Genomic DNA, 22,697 nt, shown 5'->3' on the forward strand with positions numbered 1-22,697 from the left:
GAGTGCAATAGAGATTGCATCATCTGTGGATCTGTTGGGACGGTATGCAAATTGGAGTGGGTCTAGTGTTCCTGGGACAATGGTGTTGATATGAGCCATGACCAGCCTTTCAAAGCACTTCATGGCTACATATTTGAGTGCTATGGGTCGGTCTTTTTCCTATTTTGTTGCATTACAACCTGTATTTAAATATATTTTTATTTGGATTTCATGTAATTGACATACACAAAATAGTCCAAATTGGTGAAATTTAAAAAATTACTTGTTTAAAAAAAATGGAAAAGAGGTGCGTGTACATGTATTCACCCCCTTTGCTATGAAGCCACTAAATAAGATCTGGTGCAACTAATTCCCTTCAGAAGTCACATAATTAGTTAGATTGCACACAGGTGGACTTTATTTAAGTGTCACATGATCTCAGTGTATATACACACACCTGTTCTGAAAGGCCCCAAAGACTGCAACACCACTAAGCAAGGGGCACAACCAAGCAAGTGGCACTATAAAACCAAGGAGCTCTCCAAACAGGTCAGGGACAAAGTTGTGGAGAAGTACAGATCAGGGTTGAGTTCTAAAAAACATCAGAAACTTTGATCATCCCATAGAGCACCATTTAAATCCATTATTAAAAAATGGAAAGAATATGGCACCACAACAAACCTGCCAAGAGAGGGCCGCCCACCAACATTCACGGACCAGGCAAGGAGGGCATTAATCAGAGAGGCAACAAAGGGACCCATAGATAACCCCGAAGGAGCTGCAAAGCTCCACAGCGGAGATTGGAGTATCTGTCCATAGGATCAATTTAAGCCGTACACTCCACAGAGTTGGGCTTTACAGAAGAGTGGCCAGAAAAAAGCCATTGCTTAAAGAAAAAAAATAAGCAAACATGTTTGGTCTTCGGCATGTGGGAGACTCCCCAAACATATGGAAGAAGGTACTCTGGTCAGATGAAACTAAAATTTAGCTTTTTGGCCATCAAGGAAAACGCTATGTCTGGCGTAAACCCAACACCTCATCCTGGGGACACCATACCCACAGTGAAGCGTGGTGGCAGCATCATGCTGTGTAGAGGTTGACAGATTCCGATTTTTCAAAGCCGATACCGATTAATCAGCCATTTAAAAAAAAAATTATATATTTGTAATAATGACAATTACAACAATACTGAATGAACAATGAACACTTTTGTTTTAACTTAATATAATACATAAATAAAATATATTTAGTCTTAAATAATGAAACATGCTCAATTTGGTTTAAATGCTGGAAAAACACAGTTTTAGAGAACAAAGTATAAGTGCCATGTAAAAAAAGCTAATGTTTAAGTTCCTTGTTCAGAACATGAAAGCTGGTGGTTCAATATTCCCAGTTAAGAAGTTTTAGGTTGTAGTTATTATAGGAATTATGACGCGTTGACTATTTCTCTCTATACCATTTGTATTTCATATACCTTTGACTATTGGATGTTCTAATAGGCACTTTGGTATTGCAAGCCTAATCTCAGGAGTTGATAGGCTTGAACACATGAACAGTGTGTGAATCAAGCATTGCTAAGAGCTGTTGGCAAACGCAGTAAAGTTTGAATGAATGCTTACGAGCCTGCTGCTGCCTACCACCGCTCAGTCACTGCTATATCAAATCATAGACATAATTATAATATAATAAACACAGAAATACGAGCCTTTGGTTATTAATATGGTCAAATCCAGAAACTATCATTTCGAAAACAAAACGTTTATTCTTTCAGTGAAATACGGAACCGTTCCGTATTTTATCGAACGGGTGGCAACCCTAAGTCTAAATATTGCTGTTACATTGCACAACCTTCAATGTTATGTCATAATTATGTAAAATTCTGGCCATTTAGTTTGCAACGAGCCAGGCGGCCCAAACCGTTGCATATACCCTGACTCTGCATGCAATGAATGCAAGAGAAGTGACACAATTTCCCTAGTTAATATTGCCTGCTAACATGAATTTCTTTTAACTAAATATGCAGGTTTAAAAAAATATACTTCTGTGTATTGATTTTAAGAAAACCATTGATGTTTATTGTTAGGTACATTAGTGCAACGAATGCGCTTTTGTTAAAACATCACCCGTTTGGTGAAGTAGGCTGTGATTCGATGATAAATTAACAGGCACTACATTGATTATATGCAACACAGGACAAGCTATGGTTGATGATATTACTAGGTTAACTAGTGATTATGTTAAGATTGATTGTTTTTTTTATAAGATAAGTGTAATGCTAGCTAGCAACTTACCTTGGCTCCTTGCTGCACTCGCGTAACCGGTGGTCAGCCTGCCACACAGTTTCCCCCTGGAATGCAATATAATTTTAGTCCAAAAATGCCGATTACCGATTGTTATGAAAATGTGAAATCGGCCCCAATTAATCGGTATGGCCAACTAATCGGTCGACCTCTAATGCTGTGGGGATGTTTTTCATCAGCCCGGACTGGGAAACTGGTCAGAATTGAAGGAATGATGGATGATGCTAAATACAGGGAAATTCTTGAGGGAAACCTGTTTCAGTTTTCCAGAGATGTGAGACTGGGACTGCTAAAGCAACACTCGAGTGGCTTAAGGGGAAACATTTAAATGTATTGGAATGGCCTAGTCAAAGCCCAGACCTCAATCCAATTTGAGAATCTGTGGTATGACTTAAATATTGCTGTACACCAGTGGAACCCATCTAACTTGAAGGAGCTGGAGCAGTTTTGCCTTGAAGAATGGGCAAAAATCCCACTGGCTAGATGTGCCAAGCTTATAGAGACATACCCCAAGAGACTTGCAGCTGTAATTGCTGTAAAAGGTGGCTCTACAAAGTATTGACTTTTGGGGTGGGGGGGTGAATAGTTATGCATGCTCAAGTTTTCTGTTTTTTTTGTCTTGTTTCACAAAAAAAAAAATGTTGCATCTTCAAAGTGGTAGGCGTGTTGTGTAAATCAAATGATACAAACCCCCAAAAATCAATTTTAATTCCAGGTTGTAAGGCAACAAAATAAGAAAAATGCCAAGGGGGGTGAATACTTTCGCAAGCTGCTGTAGGCAGGTTACCTTAATGTTCTTGGGCACAGGGACTATGGTGGTCTGCTTGAAACATTTTGATATTACAGACTCCGACAGGGAGAGGTTGAATATGTCAGTGAAGACACTTGCCAGTTGGTCAGCGCATATAGTTGCAGGTGTTTAAGGACTTGCACTGTGATGTTTCTGTGTCATTGCAGGTGTTTAAAGACTTGGGCTGTGATGTCCTGGAGGCAGCGTTTGATGGTTATAACGCCTGTGTGTTCGCCTATGGACAAACGGGATCAGGGAAGTCTCATACCATGATGGGAAGCCCAGTAAGTCACTTTTGAGAAACCATGATAATATGCACTATTGTTGATTCACTCCGGTCACAGAGCTGTTTGTTGAGTTAGTGTTTGTGCCACAGAGATCCTATTAAATAATATGCAGTTCTATGTAGTGTTGCCTTCAATTATTTCAATTTAATCAATTCTGTAAGAAATCCTAAAGTTCCAATTTTCCTAATTTAAAACACTTTCTTCCTGAATGAACCATTTCTATCCATTTTTTAAATATCTCTCTCTGCAACTGGATCCTGGACTTCCTGACAGGCCGCCCCCAGGTGGTAAGGGTAGGCAACAACACATACGCCACGCTGATCTTTAACACAGGGGACCCTCAGGGGTGTGTGCTCAGTCCCCTCCTGTACTCCCTGTTCTCCCTGTTCACTCATGACTGCATGGCCAGGCACGACTCCAACACAATCAAGTTTTCCAATGACACAACAGTGGTAGGCCTGATAGCTTATAGGGAGGAGGTCAGAGCCCTGGCTGTGTGGTGCCAGGACAACAACCTCTCCCTCATCGTGGTCAAGACAAAGGAGATGATTATGGAATACAGGAAAAAGAGGACCGAGCACGTCCCCATTCTCATCGACGGGGCTGTAGTGGAGCAGGTTGAGAGCTTCAAGTTCCTTGGTGTTCACATCACCAACATACTATCATGGTCCAAGCACACACAGACAGTTGTGAAGAGGGCACGGCAAAGCATATTCCCCCTCAGGAGACTGAAAAGATATGGCATGGGCCCCCAGATCCTCAAAAGGTTTTACAGCTGCACCATCGAGTGCATCCTGACCGGTTGCATCACTGCCTGGTATGGCAACTGCTCAGCCTCTGACCGCACGACACTACAGAGGGTAGTATGTACAGCTCAGTATCTTACTGGTGCCAAGCTTCCTGCCATCCAGGACCTCTATACCAGGCTGTGTCCGAGGAAGGCCCTAAACATTGTCAGACTCCAGCCACCCTTGTCATGGACTGTTCTCTCTGCTACTGCATGGCAAGCGGTACCAGAGCGCCACGTCTAGGTCCAAGAGGCTTCTACCCCAAGCCATAAGACTCCTGAACGGCTAATCAAAGGGCTACCCAGACCCCTCTTTTACGCTGCTGCTACTCTATTTATTTGCTATGCATAGTCACTTTAACTCTATCTAAATGTACATATTACTTCGACTAACTAAAGCCTCACTATTGTTATTTTACTGCTGCTGTTAAATATTTGTTACTCTTATTTTCAATGTTACTTTTTTTTACTCTTTAATAAAGCATTGTTGGATAAGGGCTTGTAAGTAAGCATGTCACTTTAAGGTCTACACCTGTTGAATTCAGAGCATGTGACATAAAATTTGATTTGTTTCTCTCCACTAATCAGAAAATGTGATGAGTGGAGCCGTCTGAGTCCTGTCCATTTACGGTCTCTCTCCCATATCTCTTCTTGCACAGGAAACACTCAGTACACAAAAGTCAGACCGTCTGAGGCTAATGAGTTTTCTGCTTGTCTAACCACCAGGAGACTTTTATACAAGGTCAACAGCACCATACAGAGCTGCTGTCAACATGTAGGATAATCATACAGGGCTGTTAATAACATTATTCACTATCTGCTGTGTGTGCTAATTAGAAACAAGGACAGGACATCACAAATCAGAGTGGACCGACGTGCTGTTACGCCTCAGTGACGCTAACTCCACATTAGATTCCCTGGCTGGCTAGTTGGTATTTGTAGGCTGTTAAAGCAGTTGCCTGAATGGATGAGTCAGTGTGTGTGTACAGGACAGAAGAGGAGATGGAATATAGGAAACGTTTTACCACACACAGCCTCTAATGGTGATCAGGGATAGTACTAAGGTTAATCAAATACAGTTTTCATTTATTTATAATAAATGTAAATAATTCTGAAGGGCTTTATTATAGAATTACAGTATGTTTAGCAAATATAAATGTAAGTCCTCTGTCATACTTTCTACTGTTGCAGGGAGATATAGGTCTGATTCCACGGATCTGTGAAGGCCTGTTCTGTCAGATATCAGAGGAGAGCCAGGGGGATGGGGCCTCCTTCCGCACAGAGGTCAGGTAAGAGTCAGCACTGCTGAGCAACAAACAACAACCAGGATGCTGTCACGGAACATTTTATGGCGACGCAAGAGATGGCTACAAGGTACAGATTTCCTCTGGGGGACCAGTAGCAGTTTAAATACGTCTGGCAGACACCGTGGTCCAACGGTCTTGGCTGGAGGGCATATTAATTTAGCTCCTATCTAACAAGTAACTAATTACCTGACAAGTGAGGAATGGACCATGTGCGGCCATCCCTGTTGGTTTTTGCTGCGTTTACCTGGCTAGACTTTTAGCCAGTAGTGCAGATAAGAACAATATGTGGAGGATGCCCCAACTGGAAGTCTGAGGGACAATAGCTAGCTATCCGCTAGCTGAATTAATTGCTTAACCCCATAGAGGAGTGATAGCTGTTCTGACTGCCAATCCTCATAGGAGCTGAGCTAATTGCTACAGTAGCTGACCTGACTGGCAAGCCTTAAGCTTCTGACTTAAGACTTCTGCCCATTGTGAATGATTGAGGAGTACAGAGTGCGTACAGTATGTCTGTATGCCAATGAGCATAAAGAAACGCTGTAATTTAATATCTCCTGTCAGTAATAATTATTTAGGCTTTTATGACTAAATAAAAACATTTCCCCAGACACTGTCAGAATAAATGGGTTGTGAGAACTATTGTAATTCAATAAATATCATCTAGGTGTTTTAAAATGTTCTCAGGTGGAAGTTGTTTCAGCTTTCATTTGTGTACTCACAGAGAAATCATTGTGAGCATTAAAGTAGGCAGGTCGTTGACTCGAGTTTTCCAAACAACTGAGCAATAATATTCACTGTCATTTCCTCTCGCTAACAAACAAACAGAATCTCTGTTCAGGCTGTGAATATTATTTGCTCTGAAGTTAGTGTCTCTTTAATCTCTGTCAGTACAACAATCGATGAGAAAAAATCATGGATATTAATGTGTTTTTCTGACATGGTTTAATTGGGTAATTTGTTAACTGAGAGCTGAAAATGAGCTTGAAAATACCATTTATGTCAGTGGATGATTTGGATCTAGTGATAAGTTGTGTCGATATTATTCTTATGGTTGAATGAAAGCAGCCATGTCAGTGTGACAGACATCAGGAAATGGAGTAGCTTTCTAACGTCTTCAGACTGACGTAATTCTCTGAGGTGTGATAGTGGAATGAAGACAAGTAGTTTTAACCACAAATGGCAAACCTCTTTAGAGCATGTAGCTACTGAAGGAAGCTTTCGGTAGATTGTTCTGCAGCCCGACGATGGTGACGTGAAATGTTCAATGTGTTTTTCTGTTAGTTACCTGGAGATCTATAACGAGCGTGTGCAGGATCTTCTCACGACTAAGAAGAGCCCAGAGAACGGGTCAGGACTCAAGGTCAGAGAACACCCCAAGGATGGGCCGTATGTGGAGGGTAAGACTTCCTCTCTCACAACCATACTATCGCATTGATTAAGAACAGACCAGTGGTATAATCTTAATGTTGACAAGCATATACATACAATGAATAGAGAGGGCATCTCCAGTCAAGTCAATGATGGCATAATGGGTGGACTGGCAGCCATTTTGAGTATAGGAAGTAAAAGCTGAAAGTGTACCCTTCAATTTGTGCTGTAATTTGTTGAGTCAACTCAACTGACACTACAAAAATACATTCCATTCTAAATTACCATAGCAATCCAGCATCAGTTGATAGAACATTTCAAAATACCATGGACATGATTGCATCACAATACCAGGCAGCCATTACGAGTATACCCATGACTTTACCAGTCAAATTACCAGGGTTAGAGCTTCCAAGACCGTTCTATTCATTATATTACCCTTTACAGACAGAATGCCTGTACAGTGACGTGTCGATAGAAACAATTGATAACCTTTAAGACAATTTAAAAAAAGTTCTGCATCAGAAACATCTGTACTTTTTCAGACAGTAGAATTCTGCTCTGGCATAGAATGTTTTGTATGTTTCCCTGACCACAATAGACACCGCTGATTTTTACTGCAGTGTAATTTTTTATGGTATGGTAGCTAGATGTTTTATTTCTACTAAATGTCTTGGTAAGTCACAGTATTTAATTAACTTTAACATCCCTTTTTTTAGGAGAGTGGTCTGAGTGCTGGCAGCTGGAGATGATTTAATTGACAGTTCTGGTGATGGACGTTAGTCCCACTTCAGAAGCGGCATTCCTTTACAGACAAGTAAAATGGCTGTTCAGTGGCGCTTCGAAACAATCTCCAGAGGTTTCATGGCAGGCATTTAAAAAGCTGTAGTGTACCCTTACAGACAAACAAACATGTCGTAGCCGAGGCGCTTTCAAGGCGGCACGTTCCGTAAGTCTGAAAAGGGTATATTTCTATGTTGACAAGGCTCCTTTCTCTAGTGAGATTCTCCTACTGGTCTGGGCCGTAGACAGATATGATGCTAACCAACACAGACAGGTCATAGTGGCTAACAGGATCTGAGCATGTCAGCATATGTGATGTGTCAGGTGTGATTCTCCTTGGGGTGTGTGTGTTCAGACCTGTCGAAGCACCTGGTTCAGAACTACAGGGATATAGAGAAGCTGTTGCATGCTGGGAAAGCCAAACGCACCACGTCGAGCACGGGCATGAATGATGTTAGCAGCCGCTCGCACGCCATCTTCACCATCAACTTCACACAGGTACACACACACACTGTCGGTGACCAAGTGTTCAGTACATATATTTTGATTAATATAACAATATATGCTACTTTTATCCAAAGCATCTTACTGTACATTGAGTCATAAAAATGTTTCTCTGTCACTGTGTGATCCCTGTAGGTAATTGAACCCACAACCATGCTTACAACCTTCTTATCAAGTGGTGTGTGTGTAGTTGACACTTTTGAATTTGTAAATACATTATCTTCTAGCCTTAGGGTGTAACCGAAGACCAGCCCTCAAGAGCCAGTTAGTCCATTTATTGAGTAAATTTGTCCAATATTAGTATCGAACATGTTTGCTTTGAGCCACATCCAGCTATACATGTTAAGTAGCACAGTATTGATTGTTAGTTCCCCTCTGTTAAATGGATGGTTTGCTTTGGATCTTTCTCTCCCTCCCTTCATCCATTCCCATGGATAACAGCTCTGAGTATATGTACCCATCTCCAGGCTCGTTTTGATGCAGAGCTGCCATGTGAGATGGTGAGTAAGATCCACCTGGTAGATTTGGCGGGCAGTGAAAGGGCTGACGCAACGTGCGCCACAGGTGCCAGGCTGAAGGAAGGAGCCAACATCAACAAGTCCCTGGTCACACTGGGCATTGTCATCTCTGCTCTTGGTAAATGATGCTTAGTACACACACACACACACCAGGATTTCTGTTAGCCGATTACATAAATAAAAATAAAAAAGTAAAGCCAATAAATAAAATAGCTGCTGGTCAATTGTCCGGGCGAAGAAAAACAATCGAATTGCAAAATGATGCTTTTTAGCCTATTCATTCATGGAAATTCTAGTCGATGGAAATGCATATCACTGTTCATGCTTATCAGTCTATAGGTTAATTTGCATAATTTCGTGGAATTAAATTGTTTTGCGTGTGAAGTATATTCGTTATGGATCTTATTTATCACGCGGGTACAGGATACAGAGCCTTTGGAGAATCTGTCAGACAGCGCGAGAGCAGCTGCTACAGCATCTCAAACTGCATGCGTAGGCAACGCAATTCAGGCTTCATCAGCGCGTCTCACACCACTAATGAGCAGTATGCATTTTGAAAACATATACTTAATTCTTTTGAAACACGTTTTACTACATGTTATGAGGCATGTCTTGCTTCATAGAAGCCTAGCCAAAACCAGACCATATCCGTGGAGGCAATTATTTTATATAAACCTTCTTTCATTGTCCAGTATCCAAAGGCACAATCCTAGTCATATTAGCAACCTATGTTAGTTGTTGCATATTTGATCTCCCCTCTTTCTAAATGCCCACAAAAAAATGCAGCAGATCAGAACGTTTGGCTTAAAATGTTGATTCACTATTGTTTCTTCACATTATAAACACAGCAATATTTTAACCTCTGTCATATGAAACCGCATTGCTGAGCTTTTGAAAATTGCATTATGGAACGAAGATTCACCTGTAGCCTACTGCCTTGTGCGCATTGCTGAGCTTATTATGTGAAGAAACAATAGTGTATCAACATATTAAGCTAAACAGATCAGATAAGTTATTTAAAAAGTTCAAAGAAATTGTACTTTTTACCCATTTTCCTCCCCTATTTCGTGATATCCAATTGGTAGTTACAGTCCTGTCCTATCGCTGCAACTCCCGTACGGACTCGGGAGAGGCGAAGGTCGAGAGCCATGGGTCCTCCAAAACAAGACCCTGCCAAGCCACACTGCTTCTTGACACACTACTTGCTTAACCCGGAAGCCAGCCGCACCAATGTGTTGGAGGAAACACTGTACAACTGGCGACCGAAGTCCAGTTACAGGCTCCCGGCCCACCACAAGGAGTTGCTAGAGTGTGATGGAACAAGGACATGCTGGCCAAACCCTTCCATAACCAGGATGACGCTGGGCCAATTGTGCACCGCCTCATGGGTCTCCCGGTCATGGCCGGCTGTCTGTAGTGGTGCCTCAAGCACTGCAATGCAGTGCCTTATACCGCTGCACCACTCGGGAGGCGGAATTACCATATCGCATTTAGAATTTCTAACGACTGTTGGTGGATGCACTAATCATGGGTCCGGTACGTTTCTCAATGTCCATTTTAAATTAAAATTCTACAGTTCAAATGTCCAGTGCCACAAACCCTGACACAGACATGGTACACACACGTGCCATGCCTGATGCCAACCATGACACAACAACTTACTCCATTTTAGACTCAGTAAGGCTATTAATAAGTTAATAACACCAATTAGACTCTGGATAAGGATTCATTTTTTAAATCAGTCTGCTGCACAAGTGGTAGCTACATGTACCTATGATTCCATTTCTATCTGTCCAGTTTTGTGGCACATTCTTACATGCTTTTGTAGTTGGTTTTGGAGAGGATGTTTTTGTGTAATTTTCTATTTCAGTGTTGTGTGTGTCTCTACATGGAGGAGGAGTTGGAGGGGTTACCAAGAGGAAAAAGCAGCTCTTTGTCCCCCTATAAAGACTCTGTCCTAACCCCTCTTTCTGTCTGTGTGTGTCCTCCTAGATGATATAATTGGAGCATTAGGGAGTAAGTGAAGGCTCTCAGTCCCAGACCATGGGAAGAGGAGGAAGCAGCTGTTTATCCCCTACAGAGACTGTTCTGACCAGGCTTTTTCTCTATCTCTCTTGGTCTCTCGCTCTGTGTCTGTGTGTGGCTGGAGGAGGAGATGGAGGGGGCTCCCACAAGGGAAAAAGGAAGAAGCAGCACTTCATCCCCTACAGAGATTCTGTTCTGACCTGGCTCCTGAAAGACAGCCTAGGAGGAAACTCCAAGACCATCATGATAGCAAGTATGGTTGATCTTAGTCAGTTGTATTCAAATTGGGGTCACAATCCTATATTTATAAAAATAAGTAAGAGTACATATTATAATGGACAATATACAGACTTTTTGAGAAGAATACATAGAAAAATAACATTTTGAGTAAATATAATTATTGGATGACTTGATTTTGATGAGATGAAAATGAATTGAAGGTTATTTCTTGTTGATGTAAAAATAGAAATGTACTGATTTTAAAGGTTGCCATTAGATTAAGGGTTGAGGTCGTGAAATAAATGGTGTCCCTACTGAAAAAGTTTGAATACCACTGATCTAATTCCTACCTCTGACACTACACAGTGTAACACATTCTTTGTTCCCTCCACCAAGCAGTTAAGCGATGCCTTTACATGTTGATAAAGGGGGAACTAGTAATGTAACCTATTTGGTGGGGAATTTTCATACTATTCCTTTGGGTATTACTGTTTAGCACAGCTGCTGATTTAAATACAGGCTTGAGTTAAAGTTATCCTTCTTTGCGACGGATTTACGTTATATGGACTTTTACAATTTAATTTAGTATTTTTGGGGGGGAGATGTATATTAAATATGAATCCAATATTGAAAAGGACTGAAATTAGTCAACTATCATTTAATACATGATGGTTATTACTTTTTTTACATGAAAGGGAAGGTTAACACTCGTCGTGCCGGAATTCCAGAACTACTAGAATGGCCATCCTGACCGTTGATATTTCAACTGTGTAAATATTCCAGAATAAATAGTGAAATTAATGCATTTTTTATGTTTAAAATATGTCATATATGAAACCTCAGGACACCAAATGTTAATTGTAATCAGACAAATGTATTGATTGATCCAGAAGCGCATAGACTGTAAATACAAAAATAAGACAATATTGTATTTTCGGCTTGTAAGACAGTAGTTGCCTGCCCAGCTAATGCCTTACCCAAACTACGCCTAAACTATATTGAAACTAAATTTGCACACATTTTAGATGTAACCTAAAGACAAGATTAAATTGACAATAGTCTGATGGGTATAAAATTGTCTTAATATCATTTAAAGAAAATAAAAATCTATGACCTTCCTAAACAAAATATTTATGAATTTCTTTGATATATTTTAAATGGATTTATTAGACTGGTCTATTGTTACTTGTGGACGCCTGGCTATTTTACTGTTAATATGCATACAGTCATTTTGAGGTAGAAATGCAAAAAGTTTTTGTACTTTTGGGGTATTTATCTCAAAGTACTACTACTAAAATACACATATTTAGGAAAAGTCAGGGACAGGTATGTTTAAGGTTTTATTGAAATTAAGTTATTAAAATGACTAAATTGAAAACGGTCAGATTTTCGTGGTATTTCTACTGTTAACTTGGCCGCAGACAGTCGATCGTCTTACGTTTCAGTCATGGGATTATCATTTGCTTTAACTCCTGTACAGGGGATTTTTAGTAAGAGATGTGTTCCTGTCAATGTTCCCGCCCAGCTCTTTCTCCCGCTGACGTGAACTACAGTGAGACACTGAGCACGCTGCACTACGCTAACCGAGCTAAGAACATCGTCAACAAGCCCACAGTCAACGAGGACAGCAGTGTTACAGTCATCAGAAAACTGCAGGAGGAGATTGTCAGACTGAAAGGTCTAGTGGAGAAGAACAACCAGGTAGATGGGGAGGGTGGGTGTGTGTGTTAAAGCATTTGGCTAATATCTGTACATGTGACTCTCCAGCAAAGCAACCAGGTGTGTGTGTGTGTGTGTGTGTGGGAGATTATGTAAGGGTATGTTGAAGTACAATGCTCATACAGTAGGGCCTCTCTCGCCAGGCTCGCCTTTCTCCTCAGGATCTCTCCAAGACACTGAAGGTGGAGGAGAAACTTCACAAGAATGAGGTCAAAGTGAGTGCACTCTTCAGGACTACAGGAAGTGTTCCTGGGTTGACTTGTGTATGTTTCTCAGAGTGTGACTCCTAAGGTCTGGGTTCTATTCCTGCTGGGATCGCCATACACATTCTAAAGCTGGATGCATTCACTGTAGCCTATAGCCTATCACTGTAGCCCGTGTCTGCCAGTACGTAGTGGAATGGACTGAATGTGTTTCTCTGCAAATATGAAAAGTTGTATGTCAATGTTTTGTGACTACAGATCTGTTCTCAACAGTTCTCTCAACAACTGGAAATGCATAAGTTTAGCTTTTTTAATTAATTAGAAAATCAACAGTTATTTCTGGTTGTTTATTAAAGTTAGACAGCTAACTCATTGATCCTGCTTTGTAGTAAACTCTTCTGTGCTCTCCCACAGGTGTTAGAACTGACCAGGGAGTGGACCAACAAGTGGGGGGAGACCCAGAACATTCTCAAGGTACGCTAATATGTTTTACAATTTATTTGACAATTGAAAAATGCTACAACCACACCTGTGGACGCAATGGATTTCAAATGATGATGACCAAGTTAAACACATTTCCATTGTGGCCCTCTTAACAATTATGGAGATTAATAAAATAAAATTGATAATGCCATTGTAGCTTTTTGGTGGAAGGAGTATGCCCACTCATGGTGAAGACTGGTGTTTCTGCTGGTAACCCACTTGAGTTTGATGATGGTTTGATGATAGTGATGCCAGATGGTGGTGATGCAGTTGGCAATCCTTCCTCTGTTACTGTTTTGGATCTAAACCTACGTACCAAATTTTCTCTGACTCACACAATTTTGGCTAGATGAGATATGCTCTCTCTCACTCATCCCCATCGCTGGCATATTGGCTGACTCATAGGTCAGCAACAAAGGCTCTCCACTAGATAGATGATATCATGTTCTCATTTTCTTACATCTGGGGTATGCTGGAATGTAGAATTAGTCTTGGCCGCTGGAATGTCAGTCACTGTGTAAACCTAGTGAACAATACGACATTTGAACCTTTTCTTTCACTGGCTCTGTCATCTTGTCTCCATTTGTGTGATTATCGGTCACACTTTCTCAGACACATGCGCGTGCGTACACTTCTCCCAGTAGATCAGTCGAACAGATGGCTGTGTGTCAGTGTCTGAGCTTTGGGCTCTGTCTGACCGTCTATCTAGATCCACGGCTCCCTCAGAAGGCCATAGGCGTTTGACATGTATAAGCACTATTTATCTTTTAGGCTGTATCCCAAATGAAACCTATTCTCTTTATAGTGTACTACTTTTGGTCAAAAGTAGTGCACTACATAGGGTGACATTTGGGACATACACTTAGTCTTGGCTGCCTGGCTTCTCATCTCACACAATTCTGTTGCTAGAATCATCTCTTGTTTGTGTGGCAGCCAAATAAGATTACAAAAAAGTTCTTAAATATCCAGGGACCAATTTGCTGTTGGTTCTGTCAACTCGGAACCTCTATCCCAAATGGCACCCTATTCCCTTTATAGGGCTCTGGTCAAAAGTAGTGCACTGTAAAAGTAGTGCACAAAAGTAGTGCACATTTGGGACGTGGTAACAGAGGCTCAGCGGGCGTCATAGTGCTGTCTGGTGTATGGAAATGAGTTGGTTGATACTCGGCACAGTATAATCACTTGATGTAGCAGGACTTTGGTGTAGTATATTCTAGTTTTCCAGTAAATGAACATTTTGTTTTCTGTTTATTAGTTCTTCTGTCGTGGAGTGATTAGCCTGCTATGCTGATTATGAACTAAATAATGTTGCTTGGAAAGAAGAACCAAATTGTTTGGAAATTAAAGTTGGGGTATTTTGTAAGTAAACTTTGTTTGGAGGATTTTGCAAGATTCTTATAATACAATTGCACTAAGCCACACTGGCCACTTGATTTAATACTAGAACTTGCTCGTCCATGTACCCTTTTGTCTTCTTAACGATCAGCCCTTCGATTGGGTCTGTTAGCTTACCAGCTTCAATCAGTGTAGATGAAGGGGAGGAGACAGGTTAAAAAATCATTTTTAAGCCTTGAGACAATTGAGACATGGATTGTGTATCTGTGCCATTAAGAGGTTGAATGGGAAAGACAAAATATTTATTGAACAGGGTATGGTAGTAGGTGCCAGGCACACCGGTTTGTGTCCAGAACTGCAACGTTGCTCGGATTTTCATGCTCAACAGTTTCCTGTGTTTATCAAGAATGGTCCACCACCCAAAGGACATAAAAATCAAGCAGCAGTAAAATAACAATAGCGAGACTATACACAGGGGGGTACCAGTACAGAGTCAATGTGCGGAGGCACCGGTTAGTTGAGGTAATATGTACATGTAGGTAGAGTTATTAAAGTGGCTATGCATAGATAATAACAACAGAGTAGCAGCGGTATAAAAAAGGGGGGTGGGGGGGGGCGGCAATGCAAATAGTCTTGGTAGCCATTTAATTAGATGTTCAGGAGTCTTATGGATTGGGGGTAGAAGCTGTTCAGAAGCATCTTGGACCTAGACCTGGCGCTCCGGTACCGCTTGCCATGCGGTAGCAGAAAGAACAGTATGACTAAGGTGGCTGAAGCCTTTGACAATTTTTAGGACCTTCCTCTGGTGAAGAGGTCCTGGATGGCAGGAAGCTTGATCCTAGTGGTGTACTGGGCCGTACGCACTACCCCCTGTAGTGCCTTGTGGTCGGAGGCCGAGCAGTTGCCATACCAGGCAGTGATGCAACCAGTCGGGATGCTCTTGATGGTGCAGCTGTAGAACCTTTTGAGGACCAATACCAAATCCTGCCAACTTGACACAACAGTGGGAAACATTGGAGTGAACATGGGCCAGCATCCCTATGGAATGCTTTCGACACCTTGTAGAGTCCATGCCCCGACGAATTGAGGACAAAAGGGGAGGAGGGGGGAAGATGTTTTAGGAAGATGTTCCTAATGTTTGATATACTCAGTGTATATACACAACCGGTCTAAAGTTTTTTTAGAACACCTACTCATTCAAGGGTTTTTCTTTATTTTGACTATTTTCTTCATTGCAGAATAATAGTGAAGACATCAAAACTGTAAAATTACACATATGGAATCATGTAGTAACCAAAAAGTGTTAAATCAAAGTAGCCACCCTTTGCCTAGATGACAGCTTTGCACACTCTTGGCATTCTCTCAACCAGCTTCAGCAGGAATGGTTTCCAACAGTCTTTAAGGAATTCCCACATATGCTGAGCACTTTCCATTCAATCTGCGGTCCGACTCATCCCAAACCATCTCAATTTGGTGGAGGCCAGGTCATCTGATGCAGCACTCCATCACTCTCCTTGGTAAAATAGCCCTTACACAGCCTGGAGGTGTGTTGGGTCATTGTCCTGTTGAAAAACAAATGATAGTCCCACTAAGAACAAACCATATGGGATGGTGTATCGCTGCAGAATGCTGTGAAGCCATGCTGGTTAAGTGTGCCTTGAAGTCAAAATAAATCAGACCGTGTCACCAGCAAAGCACCCCCACATCATAACACCTCTTCCTCCATGCTTCACGGTGGGACATGCGGAGATCATCCGTTCACCCACACCGCGTCTCACAAAGACACGGCAGTTGGGATCAAAAATCTCCAATTTGGACTCCAGACCAAAGGATACATTTTCCACAGGTCTAATGTCCATTGCTCATGTTTCTTGGCCAAAGCAAGTGTCTTCTTCTTATTGGTGTCCTTTAGTAGTGATTTTGCAGCAATTCGACCATGAGGGCCTGATTCACGCAGTCTCTGAACAGTTGATGTGTCTGTTACTTGAACTCTGAAGCATTTATTTGGGCTGTAATTTCTCGGGCTGATAACTCTTATCGTCTGCAGCAGAGGTAACTTTGGGTCTTCCATTCCTGTGGGGTCCTCATGAGAGCCTGTTTCATCATAGCACTGAAATGTTCCATATTGACTGACCTTCATGTCATAAAGTACTGATGGACTGTCGTTCTTCACTTATTTGAGCTGTTCTTGCCATAATATGCACTTAGAGCTATTTTGTAAAAGACTATCTTCTGCATACCACCCCTACCTTGTCACAACGCAACTGGTTGGCTCAAATGCATTATATTCCACAGATTAACTTTTAGCAAGGGACACCTGGTTGAGAGAATGCCAAGCATGCAAAGGGGGGTTACTTTGAAGAATCTTAAATATATTTTGACTGGTTTAACCCTTTTTTTGGTTACTACATGAATCCATATGTGTTATTTCATAGTTTTGATGTCTTCACTATTATTCTACAATGTATGTATGTCTGTATACTGGAATACTTATAAATAGTCATAAAGCAACCCAATATGGAGTTAGTTGCAGGTTTTCCTACATTCCTACATTCCAGTTGCCTGTTTACGAAACAGTCTAACCAGCATTACCCTCTCTTCCTCATTCCGTCCCATGTAACTGCTTCTTATAGTTCCTGTATCCTACCAGCTGGTGTCAGTGTTGCTCTGCTGAACCTCAACATGGCGTTGCTATTTAATTTTCCAGCTATTTAGCTTAAATGGCATCCAGCTGACATTATAGCTGCTTAAATGGTCCTGAAGTCAACATCTGACACTGGGAGAAGAGTGAGGGAGAGAAGGGGAAACTCATCAGACATGCCTAATCGCTTACTCGCTCTACATCCCATATGGCTCATCAGTGTGCCGGAGAGAATTTCCCCCTTCACACTTAAGCGTGCCAGCCCAGAGTTTAGTTGATGCTACTCAGGCCCAAGGAAAGAGTTAGTTGATGTTCACTTCAGCTTCACAGAGATGACAGGTTTTGAGGCAAAAGTTGGATAAAGCGTTCTAGGGGATGGGGAAAACACAGGTCGCGCAGCCACTCCATTTGAATCTCAATTGCATTTCCATGATTCCTCTCGTCTCCTGCTCAAAACCCATTGGATGAGAAGTTCAGAGGGGAGAGACCTCTGACCTTCTCAATCAATGGGTTTTGATAAGGTGAGGAATCAAGGAAAAGCAGTTGAGTTTCTCACATGGACTTGGCCCAGCTGAGACGAGTTGAAAATGACTCGATTTACTTTCACATTGAAATTGGTTCCACTTCTCAAGTAGGTCTTGTTCAGGCCTTCAGTTTTCCTACAGTGTCTACATGGACTAGTCCTAGATGGTGGTGTTTGTTCCCCACGTAAGACAGCAGGGTCATACTCTAAGGCTTGAAAATATTGGGTATAAACCAGTGGAGGCTCCTCAGAGGAGGAAGGGGAGGGCCATTTTCAGTGAATTTCATAAAACAAAAAATAGTGGAACATTAAATGTTATCCTTTTTAGATACAACTATACTACATATATTCACGTCACCAAATAATCGATTAAAACAGGTCTATCCTCAGCAGCACTCAAAATTAAGGAAAAGCGAGAACATTGCTTGCTATATATATACACTGCTCAAAAAAATAAAGGGAACACTTAAACAACACAATGTAACTCAAGTCAATCACACTTCTATGAAATCAAACTGTCCACTTAGGAAGCAACACTGATTGACAATAAATTTCACATGCTGTTGTGCAAATGGAATAGACAAAAGGTGGAAATTATAGGCAATTAGCAAGACACCCCCAATAAAGGAGTAATTCTGCAGGTGGTGACCACAGACCACTTCTCAGTTCCTATGCTTCCTGGCTGATGTTTTGGTCACTTTTGAATGCTGGCGGTGCTCTCACTCTAATGGTAGCATGAGACGGAGTCTACAACCCACACAAGTGGCTCAGGTAGTGCAGTTCATCCAGGATGGCACATCAATGCGAGCTGTGGCAAAAAGGTTTGCTGTGTCTGTCAGCGTAGTGTCCAGAGCATGGAGGCGCTACCAGGAGACAGGCCAGTACATCAGGAGACGTGGAGGAGGCCGTAGGAGGGCAACAACCCAGCAGCAGGACCGCTACCTCCGCCTTTGTGCAAGGAGGTGCACTGCCAGAGCCCTGCAGAATGACCTCCAGCAGGCCACAAATGTGCATATGTCAGCATATGGTCTCACAAGGGGTCTGAGGATCTCATATCGGTACCTAATGGCAGTCAGGCTACCTCTGGCGAGCACATGGAGGGCTGTGCGGCCCCACAAAGAAATGCCACCCCACACCATGACTGACCCACCGCCAAACCGGTCATGCTGGAGGATGTTGCAGGCAGCAGAACATTCTCCACGGCGTCTCCAGACTCTGTCACGTCTGTCACATGTGCTCATGTGCTCAGTGTGAACCTGCTTTCATCTGTGAAGAGCACAGGGCGCCAGTGGCGAATTTGCCAATCTTGGTGTTCTCTGGCAAATGCCAAACGTCCTGCACGGTGCTGGGCTGTAAGCACAACCCCCACCTGTGGACGTCGGGCCCTCATACCACCCTCATGGAGTCTGTTTCTGACCGTTTGAGCAGACACATGCACATTTGTGGCCTGCTGGAGGTCATTTTGCATGGCTCTGGCAGTGCACCTCCTTGCACAAAGGCGGAGGTAGCGTTCCTGCTGCTGGGTTGTTGCCCTCCTACGGCCTCCTCCACGTCTCCTGATGTACTGGCCTGTCTCCTGGTAGCGCCTCCATGCTCTGGACACTACGCTGACAGACACAGCAAACCTTTTTGCCACAGCTCGCATTGATGTGCCATCCTGGATGAACTGCACTACCTGAGCCACTTGTGTGGGTTGTAGACTCCGTCTCATGCTACCACTAGAGTGAGAGCACCGCCAGCATTCAAAAGTGACCAAAACATCAGCCAGGAAGCATAGGAACTGAGAAGTGGTCTGTGGTCACCACCTGCAGAATCACTCCTTTTTTGGGGGTGTCTTGCTAATTGCCTATAATTTCCACCTTTTGTCTATTCCATTTGCACAACAGCATGTGAAAATTATTGTCAATCAGTGTTGCTTCCTAAGTGGACAGTTTGATTTCATAGAAGTGTGATTGACTTGGAGTTACATTGTGTTGTTTAAGTGTTCCCTTTATTTTTTTGAGCAGTGTATATATATATATATATATATATTTAAATAAAATACACAGTTGAAGTCAGAAGTTTACATACACTTAGGTTGGAGTCATTAAAACTCGTTTTTCAACCACTCCACACATTGTTAACAGGAAAACTATAGTTTTGGCAAGACGGTTAGGACATCTACTTTGTGCATGACACAAGTAATTTTTCCAACAATTGTTTACAGACAGATTATTTCACTTATAATTCACTGTATCACAATTCCAGTGGGTCAGAAGTTTACATACACTAAGTTGACTGTGCCTTTAGCTTGGAAATTTCCAGAAAATTGTCATGGCTTTAGAAGCTTCTGATAGGCAAATTGACATAATTTGAGTCAATTGGAAGTGTAGGAAGGCCTTGAAGTACATCCAAACTCAGTGCCTCTTTGCTTGACATCATGGGAAAATCAAAAGAAATCAGCCAAGACCTCAGAAAAAAATTGTAGACCACAAGTCTGGTTCATCCCTGGGAGTAATTTCCAAATACCTGAAGGTACCACGTTCATCTGTACAAACAATTGTACGCAAGTATAAACACCATGGGACCACGCAGCTGTCATTTCGCTCAGGAAGGAGATGTGTTCTGTCTCCTAGAGATGAATGTACTTTGGTGAGAAAAGTGCAAATCAATCCCAGAACAACAGCAAAGGACCTTGTGAAGATGCTGGAGGAAACAGGTGCAAAAGTATCTAAATCCACAGTAAAACGAGTCCTATATCGATATAACCTGAAAGGCCGCTCAGCAAGGAAGAAGCCACTGCTCCAAAACCGCCATAAAAAATCCAGACTACGGTTTGCAATTGCACATGGGGACGAAGATTGTACTTTTTGGAGAAATGTCCTCTGGTCTGATGAAACAAAAATAGAACTGTTTGGCCATAATGTCCATCGTTATGTTTTGAGGAGAAAGGGGGAGGCTTGCAAACCGAAGAACACCATCTCAACTGTGAAGCACAGGGTTGGCAGCGTCATGTTGCGGGGGTGCTTTGCTGCAGGAGGGACTGGTGCACTTCACAAAATAGATGGCATCATGAGGGAGGAAAATTGTGGATATATTGAAGCAACATCTCAAGACATCAGTCAGGAAGTTAAAGCTTGGTTGCGAATGGGTCTTCCAAATGGACAATGACCCCAAGCATACATACTAAAGTCAAGGTATTGGAGTGGCCATCACAAAGCTCTGGCCTCAATCCAATACAGAAAATGTGTGGGCAGAACTGAAAAAAATGTGTGTGAGCAAGGAGGCCATCAAACCTGACTCAGTTACACCAGTTATGTCAGGCGGAATGGGCCAAAATTCACCCAACTTATTGTGGGAAGCTTGTGGAAGGCTACCCAAAACGTTTGACCCAAGTTAAACAATGTAAGGGAATGCTACCAAATACTAATTGAGTGTATGTAAACTTCTGACCCACTGTGAATGTGGTGAAAGAAATCAAAGCTGAAATAAATAATTCTCTCTACTATTATTCTGACATTTCACATACTTAAAATTAAGAGGTGATCCTAACTGACCAAAGACAGGGAATTTTACTAGAATTAAATGTCAGGAATTGTGAAAAACAGAGTTTAAATGTATTTGGCTAAGGTGTATGTAAACTTCCGACTTCAACTATATATATTTCACTTAGCTTGCAATGCAGCTAGCTAGTTTAGCCTACTCAAACACCCGGGTAAAACAGAGAGGGATGCTATGTTAGCTAGCTGGCTTTGGCTATCCAACACTGGAACTCTTCCAAGTCAAAGTAAGCTTTTGGTTTTATTAATTTACGGCATGATGTGGTTACTAATGCATTAGTTCTAGTAGCCATGTTGACAGACGTTAATGTAGGCTTGGTGTAGCGGTTATGGTATGAATATTTTTTATTTTTTTATTATTTCAGCTGGTCATAGACAGCAGTTGTACACACCCTTGATCACATGCATACACAGAACTAGCAGCCACGTATAAACCGCATCACTTTGCTCATTGTATATACACTGCTCAAAAAAATAAAGGGAACACTTAAACAACACAATGTAACTCCAAGTCAATCACACGTCTGTGAAATCAAACTGTCCACTTAGGAAGCAACACTGATTGACAATAAATTTCACATGCTGTTGTGCAAATGGAATAGACAAAAGGTGGAAATTATAGGCACTTAGCAAGACACCCCCAATAAAGGAGTGGTTCTGCAGGTGGTGACCACAAACCACTTCTCAGTTCCTATGCTTCCTGGCTGATGTTTTGGTCACTTTTGAATGCTGGCGGTGCTTTCACTCTAGTGGTAGCATGAGACGGAGTCTACAACCCACACAAGTGGCTCAGGTAGTGCAGCTCATCCAGGATGGCACATCAATGCGAGCTGTGGCAAGAAGGTTTGCTGTGTCTGTCAGCGTAGTGCCCAGAGCATGTAGGCGCTACCAGGAGACAGGCCAGTACATCAGGAGACGTGGAGGAGGCCGTAGGAGGGCAACAACCCAGCAGCAGGACCGCTACCTCCACCTTTGTACAAGGAGGAGCACTGCCAGAGCCCTGCAAATTATTTTTATTTGAGCAGTGTAGAATTCCTTCTTGCATCTATGCTCGCTCTTCCTTTCCCCTTGTCAACTTCAGTGCACAATACAACAGATGTATCCCAATCATGCACTACTGTGTACAGCAAGCATGTTAGCAGTTACACTGGCGGGCCCCGGTGACAATATATTAGCCAGCTAGCTAACATAGCATCCCTCTTTGTTTTGAACCGGGTGTTATGAGTAGGCTAAACTAGCTAGCTGCATTGCTAGCTAAGTGAAAGTTAAAAAAAAATACAAACACATATAGCTAGCTTGCTCTCTCTTGCTTCTTAATTCTAGAAGAAATGAATTTGTTAAACTATTCTTTCTCTGAATCAACTTCAAACCACATGTTATGCACTGC

General features: G+C 42.1%; 1 protein-coding gene across 5 annotated transcripts in view; it reads left to right on the top strand.

Annotated features, from left to right (window-relative positions):
• LOC139571261 (uncharacterized) overlaps window positions 1-22,697 on the top strand; it is a 63,744-nt gene that overhangs the window by 5,205 nt on the left and 35,842 nt on the right. For 3 of the 5 annotated variants that reach the window (XM_071393959.1, XM_071393955.1, XM_071393956.1), the window contains exons 5-13: window positions 3,237-3,353; window positions 5,335-5,432; window positions 6,732-6,847; window positions 7,957-8,099; window positions 8,573-8,741; window positions 10,773-10,901; window positions 12,393-12,568; window positions 12,730-12,801; window positions 13,204-13,263. In XM_071393959.1, coding sequence (XP_071250060.1) covers window positions 3,237-3,353; window positions 5,335-5,432; window positions 6,732-6,847; window positions 7,957-8,099; window positions 8,573-8,741; window positions 10,773-10,901; window positions 12,393-12,568; window positions 12,730-12,801; window positions 13,204-13,263 — 1,080 coding nt within the window. The remainder of the gene's footprint in view (window positions 1-3,236; window positions 3,354-5,334; window positions 5,433-6,731; window positions 6,848-7,956; window positions 8,100-8,572; window positions 8,742-10,772; window positions 10,902-12,392; window positions 12,569-12,729; window positions 12,802-13,203; window positions 13,264-22,697) is intronic. The other 2 variants (XM_071393957.1, XM_071393958.1) reach the window with 2 other exon arrangements.

The sequence above is a fragment of the Salvelinus alpinus genome, chromosome 3, assembly GCF_045679555.1.
Source record: "Salvelinus alpinus chromosome 3, SLU_Salpinus.1, whole genome shotgun sequence".
NCBI lineage: Eukaryota > Metazoa > Chordata > Actinopteri > Salmoniformes > Salmonidae > Salvelinus > Salvelinus alpinus.